The 22500-nt window shown below is 31.9% G+C and overlaps 2 protein-coding genes across 5 annotated transcripts in view; one reads left to right on the forward strand and one right to left on the reverse strand.

The window, feature by feature from the left end:
* The window catches only part of ctsbb (cathepsin Bb), a 245400-nt gene that overhangs the window by 25478 nt on the left and 197422 nt on the right, over window positions 1-22500 (reverse strand). The gene's annotated exons all lie outside the window — the stretch shown is intronic.
* The window catches only part of phactr1 (phosphatase and actin regulator 1), a 66585-nt gene that overhangs the window by 18425 nt on the left and 25660 nt on the right, over window positions 1-22500 (forward strand). Inside the window, exons 1-3 of one of the 4 annotated variants that reach the window (XM_056481768.1) lie at window positions 6059-6717; window positions 16587-16751; window positions 19267-19347. In XM_056481768.1, coding sequence (XP_056337743.1) covers window positions 6387-6717; window positions 16587-16751; window positions 19267-19347 — 577 coding nt within the window. In that variant the 5' untranslated portion in view covers window positions 6059-6386. Of the gene's footprint in view, window positions 1-6058; window positions 6718-16586; window positions 16752-19266; window positions 19348-22500 lie in introns of those variants that run through there. The other 3 variants (XM_056481767.1, XM_056481769.1, XM_056481770.1) reach the window with 3 other exon arrangements.

Genomic DNA, 22500 nt, shown 5'->3' on the forward strand with positions numbered 1-22500 from the left:
AGAATTCCGCAGATTTTTAGCCTATCATTAATTCTGTTTATTTACTTGTGTAAATGTGTGTAAATTTATATTTAATCCGTTTTTAAATTAATTTCAGTAATATTATTGACTAATATGAAAATATTCATATGATTTATTTGCAATGCAGTGTGTACAGTAATATTTTCTGTCTGTTAGTAGAGATATTACATAAGAAACTTGCTTTGTTTACCAAATAAAGTGAAACTAATTGGATTTGCATTGTGAACATGAAATAAAAGTAAAAATTGTATTATTATTTATTTCATATATTAAGGTTTTAGTTATGATGCTTCCAAAATCATTCTGCAGAAATCCGCAGATTTTTAACAAAATTCTGCACAGAAATAGCAAAAAATGTCTGGAGTATCTGTCTGGCCCTAGTTATAGCCTCAGTAAATTTAATTTAGGGTGTGTGGTTATTAGTCTCGGTGTACCTTTATACTAGCACACAGTTGGCTGTAAAAGTATACAAAGACAAATGATTTTGTAGTCTCTGCTTGGTCTGTGTCCGAGTCGTACATGTTCTGCTGAATGCTGGTCCTCTCACTCATGTTGCTTCTCTCTGTTTGTTGCCATACACAAAGCTGGGGAGGTCTTGGCTCCGCCCCCTTGTTAAGTTGGGCGGGAAGTCGAAACTAATTTACATGTGAAGCAACACACCCCTAAAACAGCGAGCTGTGTACACACCCCCAACACAACACTTTATAACACATTATAATAAAACAATCTGAACTGTGTTTTGAACTGAACCTAAACTGGCACAGAAAGAACCATCATATTCATATTAACTCTTAAAAAAGGGGTAAACTAGGTGCCCTATAAGAGTCATTTCATTATCAGCAGGAACCCACACAAACATATTCATCAAAACATGACCAGACTGTATTTCACACCATTAGGGCAAAATATTATTGTGTGTTAAGAAAATTCTCTCTTTTGTATATATTTGAATATATATATATATAAACACTCACTAGCCACTTTATTAGCTACACCGGTCCATCTGCTCATTAATGCAAATTTCTAATCAGCCAATCACATGGCAGCAACTCACTGCATTTAGGCATGTAGACATGGTCAAGACGATCTGCTGCAGTTTAAACTGAGCATCAGAATGGGGAAGAAAGGGGATTTAAGATACTCAGCTGTTCTGAGTATTTTAGAAACTGCTGATCTACTGGGATTTTCACGCACAACCATCTCTAGGGTTTACAGAGAATGGTCTGATAAAGAGGAAATATCCAGTGAGCGGCTGTTCTGTGGGCGCAAATGCCTTGTTGATGCCAGAGGTCAGAGGAGAATGGCCAGACTGGTTCCAGCTGATAGAAAGGCAACAGTAACTCAAATAAGCACTCGTTACAACCGAGGTCTGCAGAAGAGCATCTCTGAACACACAACACGTCCAACCTTGAGGCGGATGGGCTACAGCAGCAGAAGACCACACCGGGTGCCGCTCCTGTCAGCTAAGAACAGAAAACTGAGGCTACAATTCACACAGACTCACCAAAACTGGACAATAGAAGATTGGAGAAACGTTGCCTGGTCTGATGAGTCTCCATTTCTGCTGCCACATTCGGATAGTTGGGTCAGAATTTGGCCTCAACAACATGAAAGCATGGATCCATCCTGCCTTGTATCAGCGGTTCAGGCTGGTGGTGGTGTAATGGTGTGGGGGAGATTTTCTTGGCACACTTTGGGTCCATTAGTACCAATTGAGCATGGTGTCAACGCCACAGCCTACCTGAGTATTGTTGCTGACCATGTCCATCCCTTTATGAGCACAGTGTCTCCATCCTCTGATGGCTACTTCCAGCAGGATAACGCACCATGTCATAAAGCGTGAATCATCTCAGACTGGTTTCTTGAACATGACAATGAGTTCACTGTACTCAAATGGCCTCCACAGTCACCAGAGCTCAATCCAATAGAGCACCTTTGGGATGTGGTGGAACGGGAGATTGGCATCATGGATGTGCAGCCGACAAATCTGCAGCAGCTGCGTGATGTTATCATGTCAATATGGAGCAAAATATCTGAGGAATATTTCTTGTTGAATCTGAAGGCACAAGGGGGTCCAACCCTGTACTAGACAGGTGTACCTAATAAAGTGGCCGGTCAGTGAAGAGTTTAGATGCAATAACCTCTACATGCTGTCTGACTTTTTCCTTTAAAATGAGCATTTTGTGTGTAGGTTCAGTAATATCACTTTTATGGCAAAGAATAAGTCCTTTTCCTGGCCTTTAAAGTGAAATATATATATATAAATGTGTGTGTATCATCAAAAATAACAATCAAAATAACTAATTTGCATAATTCCCGCCTCATGTGACAAATGAACACTCTAAAATGGGCTCATTGAGGATTTAAAACAGAGTCCTTTAAATAAAAGTAATGAGAATTAAAATAGACTGACTTAAAATAGAAGAAATGAGAATTAATATATAATATCTTCACACGTTTGCAAGTTCATATTGCCACATAATGAGCTCCAGAGAGCGCCATCTGCTGGAGGTTTCAGGAGAGAAGAGTCACTCCAGCATATTTAAATGAGTCAGTGATTCATCAATGTTTCGTCAATTTTTCTCAAATCTGCATCTGTTCTGGGGTCAGTTTAGAGAAGCAGCTTCAAAATGAACAGCAGCTGATTAAACACCTGCACTGTTTTTACTGAAAGATTTATTTAATCAGGCATATTTCTGTTTAATCGACAGCTTTATTATAAGGTTTAATCATGCACTATGGCATGATTAAACATGGAGTAGAGTATTTAGGAACAACATACCATTTGGGCAATCTGCAATAGTCACATCACAGGTTTAGATGATTTATTAAAGATTAAAAGATAAAGATGAGCGGCATGGTGGCTTAGTGGTTAGCAGTGTTGCCTCACAGCAAGAAGGCCGCAGGTTCAAGTCCAGGCTGGGTCAGTTGGCGTTTCTGTGTGGAGTTCATGTTGGAGTGGGTTTCCTCGGGGTGCTCCGGTATCCCCCACAGTCCAATCACTGTTTATTCATTTGTTTTTTCTTCAATTTATTATAATTTATGCAGATCCACTATAAGAAAAAGACTTAGTCGATCTAAACGAGTGAAATATCTTCAAATAGAGCCATTCGAGTCATCGACTGAAATTATATTCATATCGCAACATCCACAAAATACTGCAATGTCAGATTTGTCCAATATCCTGCAGCCCTAATCAATGATTGCGTAATAATTTGCAATCCTTCATATAGTGTACAAAATGCATGCTTTTGTTACTCATTCTGCATTCTGTTTGACAGAATGAACATTTGCATAACTCATTGTACTCATTTGCATATGTAGTCATGTGCTTTTTAAAAAATGTGTTTGCTTTTGTTCATCTGAAGTCATTTTCAGATCAGGTACAGATCATCAACATATGCTGACTGTATGTATTTTTTATCTTATTTATTTTGGCTCTATTAATCTACTATTTTATTATTTGTTTTATTATTTTATTTTTTATTTCATTAATTAATTTCATATTTTTATTTTGTTAATATGCATGCAGATACAGATAATAATAATAAGTAATAATAATAATAATAATAATAATATGAAGAATAATAGCTAAATATAAACAGTGAATAAAATAATAAAATAAAATTGACAAAATAACATAAATTATTAAATAGAATGATGAAAAAAATGATGAAAAGTTTAAATAAATAAATAAATAAATATGCAGGTTAAAATATTTCAAATAAAACACTATATTATATTTGTTGTGCTACTATGCCTGCAGATACAAACAACAATAATAAGTAATAATAATAATACGACAAATAATAACTAAATATAAACAATAAATGAAATAATAAAATAGATTAAATAAAAATAGAATAAATAGGCATATTTAAATAGGTCAAATTTTTATTGTGCTAATATGCATGCGGATACAAATAACAATAATACGTAACAATAATAAATAGGCAAACGAAGAATAATAGCTAAATATAAACAACAAATAAAATAATAAAAATGACTAAAAATATAATAAATAATAAAATAGAATAAATAAAAATAAATTTAAAAATATGTCATGTTAAAATATGTCAAATAAAACACAAATTTTTATTGTGCTAATATGCATGCAGATACAAATAACAATAATAAATAGCAAAACGAAGAATAATAGCTAAATATAAACAGCAAATAAAATAACAGAATAAAAATGACTGAATAAAATAAATAATAAAATAGAGTAAATAAAAAATAATTAAAAAATATGTCATGTTAAAATATGTCAAATAAAACACTATTTTTTATTTTATTAATATGCATGCAGATACAAATAACAATAATATATAATAATACGTATATATATATATATATATATATATATATATATATATATAAATATATATATATATATATATATATATATATATATATATATATATATATATATATATATATATATATAGAAAATAAATGAAATGATAAAATAAAAATGACATAATAAAATAATAAAATAGAGTAAATAAAAATGAAAAAATTAATTAATTAATAGGAAGGTTAAAATATATCAAATAAAACACTATATTAATTTTTATTTTGTTAATATGCATGCAGATACAAATAACTAACATAATAATACAAAGAAGAATAGCTAAATATAAACAATAAATGAATATTATTTTGTTAATACGCATGCAGATACAATTAACAATAACAAGTATTAATAATAATAATAAAATAATAATGCAAATAATAATTGCTCAATTTAAACAAATAAAATAATAAAATAAAAATGACAATGACGTTAAAATATGGCAAAAAACACTATAATAATTATTTTGCTAATATGCATGCTAAAATAATAGCTAAATATAAACAATAAATGAAATTATAAAATAAAAATGACAGTAAAAAAATACAATAAAAATGACAGTAAAAAATTTAAATTTAAATAAATAAATAGGAAGGTTAAAATGTATCAAATAAAACACTAAATTATTTTTATTTTGCTAATATGCATGCAGATACAAATAACAATAATAAGTAATAATAATAATACGAAGTATAATAGCTAAATATAAACAATAATTAAAATAATAAAATTAAAATGACACAATAAAATAAATAATAAAATAGAATAAATCAATAAATAGGCAGGTTAAAGAATGTCAAATAAAACACTATTTTATTTTTATTTTGCTAATATGCATGCAGATACAGCTAAATATAAACAGTAATTGAAACAATAAAATTAAAATGACACAATAAAATAAATAATAAAATAGAATAAATCAATAAATAGGCAGGTTAAAGTGTCAAATAAAACACTAAAGAGAATCACTAATAAAATGCAACTTTGTTTACATAATGTAGGCCTGTTTTATTATCATGTTAGATAATCTGCTAACACAGATCATAGCCTGTTAAACATATTATGGTATTTATTGCAGTGATTTGCATGATCATTTCTAAATATATGTCGATTCTGCATGATTCTCTGCCCACTGGGTATTAAAGCAGCGTTTCTCGATAGCTGTGACACAGACAGTCCTGCTGAAAAAAAAATGGTTCCCGTTATTATTTTTATTTTAGTCCAGGTTTCAGTAACCGCAGCCTCTAGCGGAGCGACACCGTTCAAACCCGGTGACGTAGGCGGGGTCTGTCGGTAGATCCGGGCTGGATTCTCTCAGGCTGCGGACGGCGAAAATAATACTACGGCGAAGGCGTGGCGCTCGTGAATATGGCCAGAGAGAAACTGTTGTAGAAACATGAAATAAACAAACATCTTTTAAACCCGCTAATAAAATGTAGAATAGATCCTTTTTAACGGGTGTTTAAGTCCTACAAGCGACTGCTTATTGGCTGAACGTCTGTTTGCGTCATTAATATTCACGAGCCAAGCCTTCAGCGTGGGAGCGTACTTGGGGACAGCATCCAATCAGGTGGCCGAACGTTACGTTAGCTCGTTAATATTCATAGGTCGCGCTCTCGCCGTACTAGGTTTCGCTCCGGTTAACGGCAGATTCCGCTCCGCGTATTTTGACGTGGACTTCACGGCATTGCGTCACGTTGATGAATTTGAAGTGATGCTACCGAGAGGCGCATCCGTCCGCTCAGGATAAACAAATCTGCGGCAGTCGCTGTCATTTGCGTGCAGAATAACAGTTAACGGACGTCGCCGAAAAGCGTTAACGGATTTTTGACTGCGTGATGTGTTAGAAACACCGCTCAAATCAGCGTGCGGGTGTGTGGATGTGAGTGTGTTTGTGTACACACGGTTACACTCAGGTGGGCCGAGCGGGTTTTGCGCGTGTCGTCGGTGGACTCGCGCACCTAACGGTCATATAAACCCGCGCTCCCGCTCGGTATGATCGGTGAGGCTCATGCACGCGCTCATCCGTTCGATATCCGCTCCATCCCGGGGTGTGACAGATAGACACGGGTCCGCCGCCGCTGCGCCCATGGCGGGTCCCGCATTCACCGGCGCGCACGGGACCTGGATCACACCCCGGTTAACGTTACGGGAGGACGCGTCATCATCTTCATCGTTATCCTCATCATCCTCGGCGGAGAAACCGCGCAAACGGAGAGCCTTTAACCTGGTCAAACTGCGGCAGCCCACCGCCCCCGGTAACAACAACACGCCGTTTGTGATCTCCGGCCACATCAAGCACATCTGCAGCAACTGCAGCCGCGGGAATGACATCCGGGATGGTGAGTGAACATCTTCATAATAATGATGCTGCTGCTGTACCGGATACCGGGCCCATCCGTTAAACACTCTTTTATACTCACGTTTTATTGGCTTATTTAACGTTAATCCCACACTTGACATTACAGTGTACATGTCAATAGTCGTAATATATGAATTATATATGAATAACATTACAAAACAGCCACAAATATACGTATTTTTATAAGAAAACAACGTAAATATATATACAAATAGAATACTATACAAGTCAAAATATTAATAATAATAACTTTACAAAATAGGCAAAACATAGGTGTTTATATAAGACTATACTGCATTAAAATGTAGAAATATATATAGAAAGAATACTATACAAGTCAAATATTAAATATAGGCCTACAATAAGCAAAATAAGTTTTATGTGTTTATTTAAAAATACAAAATTTGTATGTATGTGTGTGTGTGTGTGTATATATATATATATATATATATATATATATATATTATATATATATATATATACACACACACACACACACAAATATACAAAAAGAACACTATACAAGTCAGATTAACTGCATAATAACTTTACAATATAGGCAAAACATACATTTCTATATAAGAATGTAAATATAATGTATTAATATATACAAATAATCAAAAATAATACTATATGTCAAAATATTAAATGTATTACCATATATATGTATGTATGTATGTATGTATATATATATATATATATGCAAATATACAAATAGCGTACTATACAAGTCAAATTAAATGCGTAATAATTTTTCAAAATAGACAAAACATACTTTCATATAAGTAAGTAAATATAATGTATAAATATATACAAATAAACAAAAATAATACTATATGTCAAAATATTAAATGCATTATAACTTGACAAAATAGGCAAAACGTGCTTATAAGACTGGATTAAAATGTGTAAATATATATAAATATACAAAAAAGAATACTTTACAAGTCAAAATATTAAATGAACAATAATTTTACAAAATATGCTAAATGTGTGTATTTAGATAAATATACGACATATTAATATATGCAAAAAGCATACTATACAAGTCAAATTAAATGCGTAATAACTTTACAATATAGGCAAAACATGTTTATATAAGACTAAACTGGATTAAAATGTATAAATATATACAAATATACAAAAATAATGCTGTTGGTCAAAATATTAAATGCATTATAACTTTACAAAATAGGCAAAACACGTGTTTATATAAGTACAACATAAATATAATGTATTAAAATATACAAAAAGAATACTATACAAGTCAAAATATGAAATGTACAATAATTTTACAAAATGGGCAAAATATATGTATTTATATAAAAAAGCATACATATAAATGTTTACAAAAAGCATATACAAGTCAAATTAAATGTGTAATAACTTCACAACATAGGCAAAACTTACTTGTTTATATAAGAACGCAAATATAATGTATAAATACAAATATACAAAAATAATACTCTAGGTCAATATATTAAATGCCTTATAACTTAAAAAAAGTAAATATTAAATGCATTATACAAAATAGCCTAAACATTAAATAAGAATCCAACATAAATTTAATGTATAAATATCTACCAATATACAAAAACGAATACTATACAAGCCAAAATATTAAATGCACTGTTTTTAAAAAATGTAAAAAAATATGCAAAATATACATATTTAAACAAGACGATACTTTAATAAAGTGTATAAATATACAAAAATACTTATTTGTATAAGAATACAACGTAACTATAATTTATAAATATATACAAAAAAGAATAGTACATATTAATACAAGTCAAAATATCAAATGCACAAATTTTACAAAATGTAGGCAAAATATACATGTTTATATAAGAATACAACATAAATACAGTATATACAATATAAAAAATACTATGTAATATACAAGATTATTATAATAATACTGTACTGTAAATCTAGCATATTCATTATTTTTTAGTTATTGTGTTTTTGTAATAAAATTTGAGTCACTTTACAATGACGCAGCAGGATGTGACGCATCAAATATGATTATCTTTCATTTTTATTGATATGTATTATATCCTAAGTATATTGTATTATTGCTTTATAAAAGTAATAATATAATTAAAACTATATTATTGTGTAATGCAGGCTAGATTAACACATGCAGGTTTATGTTATTTTAATTAATAGTGCGTACATGTTTGTTATTTTGTATATGAATGACATGTTTTATTGTTTTTAGTCTTATTGATTATGATTTCTAAAATGTATATTCTATATTGTTGTTATTTCTCAAAAGCTATTATATATTAAAAGAAAACCGTCTCAGGATTGTTAAATAATAATTAAATGTAATATTTTCTAGAGAACACAACATGATGTCACAAATCAAATCTGATTATCTTTTATTTTTTACAATATTGTATAACTTATATTGTATTTCATAATTTAGAACATTATAAATCTGATTTATAGAATATATCTTTTAAAAATTTATAGTTCATTTTGTTATTATTTCTCAAAACATAAAAGAAAATTGACAAAACATTTAACAGAAATGACTTTAATTTAAAACTTTTCTCCACAACATGATGTGACTCAATTAAATCCAGATGATCTCTTTTTTAAAGTATATTAAATATTGTATTTTTTATTAAAAAATGTGTAACATTTATACATAATTTACATAGTTTACATAATAGTAATATGAAAGATTTTAGAACAGTGATACATTTTTTTTGCAAAAGCTGATTATTGACTGTGGAATTTAAACTTTATTATCATTATTTCTCAAAACTATTATATATTAAAAATATACAATATTTAATTTATATGAAGTCTAATTATATTAAATATAATGTATTTAAAATATATTGTGGCGGCGCAGTGGGTTGCGCTGTCGCCTCACAGCAAGAAGGTCACTGGTTCGAGCCTCGGCTGGGTCAGTTGGAGTTTCTTTGTGGAGTTTGCAGGCTCTCCCCGTGTTGGAAGGGCATTCACTGCGTAAAATATATGCTGAATAAGTTGGCTGTTCATTCCACTTTGTTAACTTTAGAGTAATAAAGGGACTAAGCCGAAAGTTAAATGAATGAATGAATAAAATATATTGTATTCTTATAAAAATTATTTAATAGTGATAATAAAATATATTATTAAATGTAAATTTTTTTGTGCATCATTTAAATCTAATTATTAACTAATCTAATTATTAATTCTAATTAATAAATCTAATTATTGATTATACTAAATGTAATATGCAGTATTATATTTAAAATATATTAAATATTGTATTCAATTTTTTTTAAATTCAGATTTATTGATTTTTATAATTAGCAACAATAAAATATATTATAAAATGTTTTATTTCTTTAGCATTTAAATCTAATTATTGACTGATTTATAGAAATAATACTCAGTATTGTCATTATTTCTCAACTATTATATATTAAAATAAGGGTGTAACGATCCGTGTATTCGTATTGAACCGTTCGGTACGAGACTTTCGGTTCGGTACGCATTTCAAACCGAACGATTCAGATCTAAAAAGATAAAAGAGAAGAAGTACAAAATATAATGTTTTCAGTGCAACAATGCTCAACAAGGCATCCCAAATGACATGACAGGCAACATGCTGCCTTCCCCTAACAAGGGGAAAATGCCTCACAGCTGTTTTCTATCTTATTAGATCACATTTTTAAAATGATCAGTCCAGAAGGTGGCGCTGATCAACAACAGTATCAGTTTAAAGATGATAAAAGCGAATAAAATAGATTAAAACAATAATTTCAAAGCTGTCCAAATGTGACTGTTTATACCCATCAGCTGCCGACCGGAAGTTCTCAGCATTCTCCTTGCACATACACGCAAAGCATAATGGGTCATTTTGCGTTCCAAGAAAAAGGTCTATAACCAACAGCGGGTCTGGCGTTTGGGAGCACTTTGGTTTCCCTGTAAGTTATGAGGGTGATGGCAAGAGAGTCTGCTATGACAGTAAGATATTTTAGCGGTAATAAGAAGTTAAAGAATTTACACTGCATATTGTCATTATATCAAAACTATTATAAATAAAAAATATATATGATATTCTATTAAATTATATCAAATATAATTAAATCAAATATAATAAATGATTTAATATTTAAAATATATAAAATATCCTGCATTTGTATTAAATTTTTTTTTAAATATTTTATAAAAGTACTAAAATATATTATTCAATGTTTTATTTTTTGTGCATAAGTTAAATCTGATTATCGACTATAGAGTTTATACTCCATATTTTTTTTAATCTATCGTAGATATAGTTCGGATTGAACATAAAACATTGAAGTTGTCCCAAAAAAAGCTCAAGAATTGTTGTTTCAGCTCACTTTAAACAAGTAGCTTGAACACATTTTTCGAAGCGTCCACATGTGATAGTTGTGTTGTGTTTGTTTTTCTGTGACCTACATTCATTGGTCAGACGTGGAGCTGAAGTGAACGTTCAGCAGAAAAGCCCTTCTGGAAAAACAGCATCATTTCCTTTACCTGCTGACCTGTTTTAATGCACCAGCAGGTTATTTTTACACCAGTGAAGGAGAAAACATCCAGAACGCTTCAGTTTCCCAGAGGAGCGTCCAGCAGACACACACACTGAGTTCTGCGTCTGTGTGTTTAATAAAACAGCCTTTTATTTCAAGGCTTTTTATGAAAGATGTTTCAGTTTTTCAGTGATGCTGAGTTTATATTTAAATGGTGGAAAAAAATAGATTTCAAATATAAATTCATATTGAAAATGTTTTTATACAGTAAGTACACCCCATTATGAACATTTTAGTGAATGTAGGTCATATATTTTGGTGCATTTGAACAAAACTGACTTATTAAATGGATATATTTAATAAATTAATACTTTAGTCACTGAACATCTCTAGTAATAGAAAGATAATACATTTAAATTCATACAAAATATTGCAAAAAAAATACATACAAACTACAGAATTTCAACAATTTTATATCTTTTTTTATTTCTCTTGATTTTTGTTCTTAATTTAATGTAATATTTTTCCCTAATGTAAATATGGGCTACTAATTTCTGGACTGTTAGCTAAGTTAGCTAAGATTAGCTCCAGATTTGGTTTCGGTATTGACTAATCTACTGTATATGCTCAAATATAATATTGTAAAACTTTCATTAATTCATTCATTCATTCATTTATTCATTCATTTATTCATTCATTCATTCATTCATTTATTCATTCATTTATTCATTCATTCATTTATTCATTCATTCATTCATTCCTTCATTCATTTCATTCATTCATTCATTCATTCATTTTCTTTAAGCTTCTGTTTCAAGGGCCAAGGGGAAGGGGTAGGGGTAAAGAAATAGAATTGGGAATGAGCCTCAGTTTCTGTTTCAGAGGTCACCACAGTGGAATGAACCGCCCATTGTAAAGCGGCCTCTTATAAAATATTGAAATGAGAGATTTGTGAGGGGTGTACTCATAAATGCTGAGCACTATATGTAGTAATACATGTTTACAGCTGTTTAAATAAATGAGTAGAAAATATAATGCATGTTAATGTACCCTAATACAATAGCAAAACTAGTATATTAAAAGAAAACTAACATGGAAAAGACAGTTACTTACATTAATTTACTATTTTCTACTTGGGTAATGTGGCTAATTTCAGTTAAAGCTTTTATTTTGTTGTTTTAATTATAAGTATTGATTTATAATAATGCTTATACAACAGCTGAAATATCAGTTTACTATTAACATTTTTATTTTATTTCATTTATTCATTCATTTTCCTTCGGCTTAGTCCCTTTATTTATCAGGGGTCGCCACAGCGGAATGAACCGCCAACTATTCCAGCATATGTTTGACACAGCGGATGCCCTTCCAGCTGCAACCCAGTACTGTGAATTTGAACTGAGTTTTGACAATTCCTTCATGTTGTGAACAACACAAATCAATGAAGTTAATTGAAGTAGACTGAGCGTAATACAATTAAGTTGTTATTTCTACGCATAATAATTGAAATATTGATAACATTTTACACAAAGGGAAAAACTAATAGAAATTGAAAGGAGAAATGAGCAGCAGCAAATTATACACTAATTTCTTCAATTATTATTTATTTATTTATTTATTTTTTAGTTGTGGCTAAATTTAGTTACTCCCTTGTAGTTTTGTTGTTTTTAATGATTTTTTGTCTTTTAAATGTCGATAGAGTTATAATAATATTAATTCAAATGTTTACATTTTATTATATTTTTATATATTTTCTATTTTACTATTATTTTATTGTTGTTTTATTTTATTTTAGCACCAAAATGTTTTTTATTTTTATTTTTTTAAAGCTCTCAACTACTCACTGTGGAAAAACTGTGAAACAACACAAATCGATGAAGCTAATTTAAGTAGACTGAGCGTAATACAATTAAGTTTTATTTATTTGTATGCATAATATTTGAAATATTGATAACATTTTATACAAAGGGAACAACTAATATAAATTAAAAGGAGAAACGAGCAGCAGCAAATTATACACTAATTTCTTCAATTATTATTTATTTATATGCTTTATAGTTGGGTATCGTGGCTAAATTTAATTTAGCTTTTGTAGTTTTGTTTTGTTTTGAATTTCAATAGAGTTATGATAATTTAAATTTTAGTTATTTAAATATTATTTTTAATTCTATTTTATTATATATATATATATATTCTTTTTTGCTATTATTTTTTATTTTTTATTATTTTTAGAACCATTTTTTTTTTTTTTAGCTCTCAACTACTCACTGTAAAAAAACGCTGGGTTCCACAATTCCTTCATTCCAAGTCAAATCGATTAAGCTAACTTAATTGTTTTTGCAAATTTACGTGGATTGAACATAAAACAATTAAGTTGTGCCAAAAAAACCTCAAGAATTGTGTTGATTCCGCTCATTTAAATAAATAATTTGAACAACCAGTAATCGTTTTTTGAGTCCTGGATGTTTCATTGTTAAAAGCTGAAAGTTGTTGTGCATCGATTTCATTTACTCCTCACTATTTTCAGCACATAGAAATCAATGAAAGCAGAAATGAGTGTCCAATACATGATTCCTGCTGACTCAGATGCAATAAAGCACTTGAAGTGGTAATGAAGGCTTCTTGCACACTTTACAGTCAGCGAGGGAGCATATTAGTCACTCTGAGAAATGAATAGTGGATTATTAGAGCACAGAAAGATTATTCTCCTGGGGTTAAACGATAGCGCACTTAATACTTGACTTGCGATTTTCCTTAATCTGAGCGTATGAATGCTAATAGACGTCTTTGCCCTGGTTTATTTGACTTGCCGAATGGAAAAAGTCATAAAGACGTAAGGAAAATGGAAGAAAGGAGATGAAAATTGTTTTATTCACGTCTCCTGAAGATTAGTGAGCTTGTTGCATTGGTTTTTCCAGCTCTACTCAATCTGAAAGGTATTTGCTCCCTGACGAAAGCATTTATTCTTTAGTTTTTAATGCCATCTCAATTCTTTTGGCTGATTTACTGGATTCATAAAGAGTGTTATTCAAGACCTTGACTTTTTTATGTGTATTTGTGTTTTTTTATACTCTATTTTTATTTCTCTTTTTTTAAGGAAAAAAGACAAGAAATAAAAATATAAATTATAAATAATAAATAAAAAATACAATAACACATCGGAACTTAAATGAACAGTTGACTGGTCACGTACTGTATAGTTGAAGTCAGAATTATTAGCCCCCTTCAGATTTTTTCTTTTTTTAAATAGTTCCCAAATGATGTTGAACAGATCAAGGAAATGTTCACAGTATGTCTGATAATATTTGTTCTTCTGGAGAAAGTCTTATTTGTTTTATTTCAGCTAGAATAAAAGCAGCTTTTAATTTTTTAAAACTCATTTTAAGGTCAATATTATTCGCCCCTTTAAGCTATTTTTTTTTTCAATAGTCTACAGAACAAACCATCATTATACAATAACTTGCCTAATTACCCTAACCTGCCTAGTTACCCTATTTAACCTAGTTAAGCCTTTAAATGTCACTTTAAGCTGAATACTAGTGTCTTGAAGAATATCTAGTCTAATATTATTTACTGTCATCATGACAAAGAGAAAATAAATCAGTTATTAGAGATGAGTTATTAACTATTATGGTTAAAAATCTGCTGAAAAAATGTTCTCTGCGTTAAACAGAAATTGGGGGAAAAAATAAACAGGGGGGCTAATTATTCAGGGGGGCTAATAATTCTGACTTCAACTGTATTTCCCTAAAGGTCACATTAACAAATACATATAAAAGGCAGTTTACACTGTGTAAAGACATAAGTACAATCCATTTCTGCCAGTATTGCAGGTATTTGTCCATTTGTAGTTTTAAAGAAAAAGACATCTTCTCCATATTTATAACATTGCATACGTTTTCAAACCATTCAGATTTCTTAAGGGGTTCGAGTTGTAGAAACTTTGAAGTTACATTTTTCTTACTGGTTTCTAGAAGTATTTTTAATAAAAACTTGTCTTTTACCATTACGTTGGCTGCAATATTTTCCAGGTAAATTGTTGTAAAAGACAAGTCCACTCCATCACCAAAAATATTTCGTATTACTTGCATTACGTCCTGCCAGTATGACTGAATGGCTGGGTGACTCCAAAATATGTGCAAATGGTTTGCCAAGTCTTCCCCACAACTCCTCTAGCACTGTCCTCTATGCTTCTACTGTGTTTGAATACATGTTAACTTGGGGGTTATAAAGTATCTGGTAAGATTCCTCCAGCAAAAATCTCACCACATACCAGAGCTGGAAGAAGTGGCCTGTACAGAGCAGATATTCAACCGGTCTTCCTCTGAGATAACTAGGTTTGATTCTCTTATTTTAGTATGATGCCATTTGTTGAGTGTTCCTTGGTGGATTGGATGAAAGAATACAATTTTAAAACACGTCTCCTGTTGTCTTTGTTTTTATAGATGTCCATAACTAAATCAATTAAGTAAGGGGAATGGTTCTCCAGACATCTAATCTCACTATTAAAGTAGGTCCTGGTTTGCAGGTACCTAAAGGAATCACATTTGGCCAGACCATACAGTACATATCTGAGATTTTCTGAAAACTAATTCCCCATTTGAGGAAATTAAACTAAAGTAGTGATGCCAAGCCTACTGTATACCAAACCTGAAATCTCCCATTAGTCTTAGCTGGTTCAAAGTCAGGGTCAAATGCTACCCATCTAATCAATCTGGAGCGTTTTTCATAATTATTGCTGTAATAACTAGTGTGCTCTTGCTAATTCACCAAAAAATGCTAAATATATATAAATGGTAACAAACTATATATATTTGTACAAGATGTGAAAAATTTCTGATGTCCCTAAAGTGTGTGTGTGATGTTTGAGCTCAAAATAGCACACAGATAATGTTTTCTAACTCTCTGAAATGGACCCTTTCAGGCTTTGATCCTAATTGTGGCGTTTTTTCGCTTTAAATTCAAATGAGATTGAGCTCTTTTCAAAAGAGGGCGGAGCTACAAATGCATGTGTGTCAGCATAGTGGCAGATTTAAAACAGGACTAAGGTTATCTGTGTGAGTCAGGTCAAATTGTGAACGTGAGTGTGTGCTTCATGCTTCTGTCAGTCTATGGGGACTCCTGTCTAATGAGGGAGAGATGGGCACTAGTGGGCGGGGCTTTCCCCCTCTGATGACACGTACAAAGGGTTTTTATACAATTAATTCATTTGTATCCATTAGAGGCTGGAGATATTCACACACTGCTGACACGCTACTGGGTTTAAACCCCTTATAAATGTGATTTTTGCATAACAGCTCCTCTACTCGTGCTGGTTTCTTAATGAATGTGTGTTTGTTGTGTCCAGCAGAGGGTGCGGAGCGTCTGGCAGCGATGCGCTCAGATTCTCTGGTTCCCGGCACGCACACTCCACCCATCCGCAGACGCAGCAAACTGGCCAGCCTAGGACGACTCTTCAAACCCTGGAAATGGAGAAAGAAAAAGAGCGACAATTTCAAGCAGACGTCTGCAGGTACAGCATCCACAACGCTGCACACTTCTGATGCTATATGAATTCTCATTCTGCTTTATTTATTTATTTTGTTCTGATTTTTGTTATTGACATTCAACTCAATAAAACAACAATTTCAGAATGATTTGAGAAATAGAAACGTTGTCAGAGCCCACCGCACCATTGTGATGCATTATTATTATGAACATTCTTAATCTGTTTTACACCATATTATTATACATGCATAAAAACCCATAGGTCTCAAACTCAATTCCTGGAGGGCTGCAGCTCTGCTTGGTTTTGCTCCAACCCTAATCAAACACAGCTAATCCAACTAATCAAGGTGTTCAAGACTACTAGTGACTATTAAGCAGGTGTAAGATGGAGGTGGTTGACGCTAAACTGTCCAGAGCTGTGGCCTTGCAGGAATTGAGTTTGAGACCATTGCTTTAACCCAATGTTGGGTCAAATAGAGACAAACCCAAGGTTGGGTTAATCTTTTTAAATAAAATAAATGACACTTTTTAATCCAACTGTTGGGTTAATCAATTTTTGACCCAACATTGGGTTTAAACAACCCAGCATTTTTTAGTGTACACAAAAATAAAATCACAATATGCTTCAAAAATATGAAATTATTCAATAAAATAAAAGAAATAAAAAAACTGGAGGGAAAACAAACATGAGACACAAATAATGAACATAGTCAAACCGCAAATGTTAAGTTTGAATCTATTTGCTTTATATACACTCACTGGCCACTTTATTAGGTACACCTGTCCAACTGCTCGTTAACCTAAATTTTTAATCAGCCAATCACATGGCAGCAACTCAATGCATTTAGGTGTGTAGACATGATCAAGACGATCTGCTGCAGTTCAAACTGAGCATCAGAATGGGGAAGAAAGGGGATTTTAATGATGTGGTTGTTCATGCAAGACGGGCTGGTCTGAGTATTTTAGAAACTGCTGATCCACTGGGATTTTCACGCTCAATCATCCTTAGAGTTTACAGAGAATGGTGCTTTGGTCCATTGAAGGGCCCACTTTAAGCCCACAGGTAAAAATTGAGCATCGTGTCAACGCCACAGCCTATTGTTGCTGACCCTGTATTGTTGCTGACCATGTCCATTCCTTTATGACCACAGTGTCTCCATCTTCTGATGGCTACTTCCAGCAGGATAACGCTCCATGTCATAAAGCGTGAATCATCTCAGACTGGTTTCTTGAACATGACAATGAGTTCACTGTACTCAAATGGCCTCCACAGTCACCAGAGCTCAATCCAATAAAGCACCTTTGGGATGTGGTGGAACGGGAGATTGGCATCATGGATGTGCAGCCGACAAATCTGCAGCAACTGTGTGATGATATCATGTCAATATGGAGCAAAATCTCTGAGGAATATTTCCAGTATCTTGTTGAATCTCTGACATGAAGGATTAAGACAGTTCTGAAGGCAAAAGGGGTCCAACCCGGTATTAGTAAGGTGTACCTAATAAAGTGGCCGATGAGTGTATGTCAGCACTGGTTGCCAAATAACATAAAGTTTTAAAGTCTTTATTTATTTTATAAAAAATAATTGTTTCTTTAAAAATGTAATTAAACATTGGTGAATCCTAAACGTTTAGCTCAAATTAATGAGAGAGGAATAACAACACGCCTCAGTGCTTTCCAGAGTTTCCCGCCACAGCAAGTGACATCACTGTGAGCAAGTCACATGCTTTTTCAGCGCTTTACATAGTGTTCTGCCTTTTTATAACCGATCTAACTGAGTTGACCAGAACGCAGAGACACACAGTAAATGCGGGACTGAAAATAGATGTTTCATGCCAGTGTTTATTTAGCTGAGTAAACACATAAAATAGATGAGAAATAGACTGAATGTTTGATTCAGGAGGTGAAGACGGTCAAAAATAGGTACAGTGGGAGGTACAATGTCCCTAAATACACACACATACAAACATTATTTTTTAGAGATTCAGTTCAATTCATGTTTATTTCTCTAGCGCTTTTACAATGTAGATTGTGTCAAAGCTGCTGAACATAGAAGATCTAGTAAATTAAAACTGTCATGACTCCTGTCGCTGTTCATTTGTGCTTCATCTAAAACTCCACATCTAGAATCCTCTTAGTCTATGCTGACATTATCTTCAGCAGCTCAAACACTCTAATGGCTAATAGACAGACGGCTGCTTCTCACTCAGGGCTGCTGTTTATGCTAATGAGGGAAAGATGGGCACCAGTGGGCGGGGCTTTCCCCCTCTGATGACACGTACAAAGGGAGAATCAATCAAAGTGTTCCTGCAGACTGTTTTGATCAAGTCTGATTATAAAACAAATAGAGTTAATTTGTATCCATCAGAGGCTGGAGATATTCACACACTCCTGACACACTACTGTGTTTAAACCCCTTATAAAAGTGATTTTTGCGTGGTAGTGTCACTTTAAATTGTAATAAAATTTGTTGCTGCCTAAATCAGCTAAATCAAAATGCTTAATCAATAACTAATGGTGGTTTTGTTGATGATTTTCAGTGCTGGAGAGGAAGATGTCGATGCGTCAGAGCAGAGAAGAGCTCATCAAGAGAGGTGTGCTGAAGGAAGTCTATGAGAAAGGTAAGAGAAGAAACAAGAGCACACGTTTGCATGATACACAGTCATGATGGAAATACTGCGAGTGCATCAGCTAAAACTCAGATTATGTGTGTTTGACTTCGGCTGTCGTTGGATCAAAACTACTGGCTGCTTATAATTAGGGACGAGTTGAAACTGCTGAAATGAAGTTGGACCCTTTCTGCTTTCTGTAGCGACAGTTGTGCAGTGTTTGCATACTTTATTACAGATTAAGTGGATTTGATGCTATATTTGTCAAATACACATCCATTTTGGGCATTTGAACAAGCAACAAAAACTAAATAAATACAGCTTTTTCATATGTGTGCGGAATTGACAAAAAAATGATATCTTGATGATTGTTTATGTTTTGTTTTTAATATTAGACTAGATATTCTTCAAGACACTTCTATACAGCTTAAAGTGACATTTAAAGGCTTAACTACTGTAGGTTAATTAGGTTAACTAGGCAGGTTAGGGTAATTAGTCAAGTTATTGTATAAAGATGGTTTGTTATGGAGACAAAAAAATAGCTTAAAGGGGCTAATAATATTGATCTTAAAATGGGTTTTAAAAAAATGAAAACTGCTTTTATTCTAGCCGAAATAAAACAAATCAGACTTTCTCCAGAAGAAAAAATATTATCAGACATACTGTGAAAATGTCCATGCTCTGTTAAACATCATTTGGGAAATATTTAAAAAAAAGAGGAAAATACTATTTTCTTTTATATTATATAAAAAAGTACATAGTTAATTTGTATATATTACTGTAGTAATCTAGTAATATATCTATGTATTATATTATTTATATACAGCTGAAGTCAGAATTATTAGCCCCCCTTTGAATTAGTTTTATATATATATATATATATATATATATATATATATATATATATATATATATATATATATATATATATATATATATATATATATATATATATATGTGTATATATATATATATATATATATATATGTGTATATATATATATATATATATATGTGTATATATATATATATATATATATATATATGTGTATATATATATATGTGTGTGTGTATATGTTTTTTTCATTGATATTTCCCAAATAATGCTTAACAGAGCAAGGAAATTTTCACAGTATGTCTGATAATATTTTTTCTTCTGAAGAAAGTCTTATTTGAACAGTAATTAAAAGTTATCTAGCTGGGTTTGTTTTAGTGCATGTACAATTTCAACCTTTTGTGAATAAATACATGAAGAGTTCAGATGCACAACCCTCTAAATCCAGCAGACCGCTTTTCTTGTAAATGAGCTATTTTCTATCGGGCTCCTATAATTAGGTTCAGAAGTTTCTTTTTATATGTAATGAGAAGGTTATTATCTAGTAAATAAAATACATTTTTTTCCCAAATGTCACTTTAGACAATTCTTTGGTTTTTAACAAGGGAGATTTTCTTTTGCGTCAAAACCAGCTAAATCCACTTGTGCTTTTTCTGCAAAAACCTCTAAATCCACCTAATGGGACAAGACAGTGTATTTAGCTGAAAATCACTAAAGATGCAATTAGAAATTACTTTACCAAACATAAAACACATAAACAAACCACCTGACATTAAAAATACATAAATCTATCAAGTAATTGGCGGTTCATCCCACTGTGAAAAACCAGGGACAAAGCAGAAGAAAAATGAATGAATGAAATCGTGTCAAGTAAGTGCATTAATCAATAACATTAAAACTGACAATAATTATTTCAGTCATCATTTCTGATGTTTGGGATTTAGATTTAATGTAAGTAGAGCAATGTAAACATTGTAAACATTGTAAGCGAAGCTTGATTTAAATAATGTAGCGTAATAACATTATGAAGCATCAATATCTGTGCATTGTCCATTAATATAAAAGCTCATCAGACGTGTGGGTATTATGAAGTAAATAATGTAGAGTTTTATACATTATATTTATCTTTTAAAAAGAGCTTAAATTAGCTAATGAAACACAAGGTAGGCCTACTGGGCAAAAAGGGAATGTCTCTCAGACACTTGTAGAAGCTGTCATTCATTCATTCTCATCATACTCAGGTCTTACTCTCTTGTTTATCCTCATAGCATCCACATGGGATAAAAGAACAGCATCTTAACTCTTTCATGAAACGCAGTTGCCGTTTAATGTATAGTCAATCATACTCATTTAAAGTAGCTTCGCTGCGCAAGCAAACGTTATGAATGCATGTTATACTTCCGACTGTACTGTGTGTTTTTAATTCTTATAATGCAGAGTTTTGAAGGCACATTTTCATTTGCCATTCACTGACAGTCGGACAGGCTCATCCTGTTCATCAAACTCTGTCTTTTAAAATTGAAATCGGAAGCGGAATAAAACAGTCGCTGCTACGTTGAAAACAAATGATTCGATTCCTCTTCTGATTGGCTCTCGGGATATAGCGGCATTTGCTGTCAAAGGCAAGTGGCGTTTAGCGGCTTTTGCAAGCAAACTGTTATTTCTGAATGCGCGGACGCTGCGATTTAGATGATTTGAAGCAAATCTATTTGTTGATGGTGTAGTACTTGCCACACGCATTCACTCTAGCCATTAGCTCATTTTTGGCGGAAGTGGCTAAACTCTTCATATTATCACCAGATGTGGAAAATAATTACAAATACTCAATGTACTGATTCTTATTGACTAATCGAGAGTTTTTTTCTCGGGAATCGCATTGAAACAAGTAATTGAAATCGAAATTGTTAAAATAAAACACACATCCAGTGCTCAGCATAATTCAGCACAGCCCATTTTGAAAATGAATATGTTTCTCCATTCAGTTCTCAGTGAATATAGGGAATGTATTTTGGTGCATTTAAACAGAACAGATTTATTAAACAGATATATTTATTACAATAATAATATAGTCACCAAACAAATTCAGAAACTGAACGATAAAACTATCTAAAACAATCAAAATGTATACAATTCAAGCAAAATATTGCAAAAAAAAAAATTACAACTTACAAAATTTCAACTAAATTTAACTTTTTTTTGCTTCTGATTTTTCCTCTTTACTAAATTTGTATTTAATATTCTTTTATAACTTATAAATTTAGCTGTACTAGTTTTTGGAGTGTTATCGTAAGTTATTTAGTTAGTTAAGCTCCAGATTTGGCTTCAGCACTG

This window comes from Danio aesculapii, chromosome 20, assembly GCF_903798145.1.
Source record: "Danio aesculapii chromosome 20, fDanAes4.1, whole genome shotgun sequence".
Taxonomy (NCBI): Eukaryota; Metazoa; Chordata; class Actinopteri; order Cypriniformes; family Danionidae; genus Danio; species Danio aesculapii.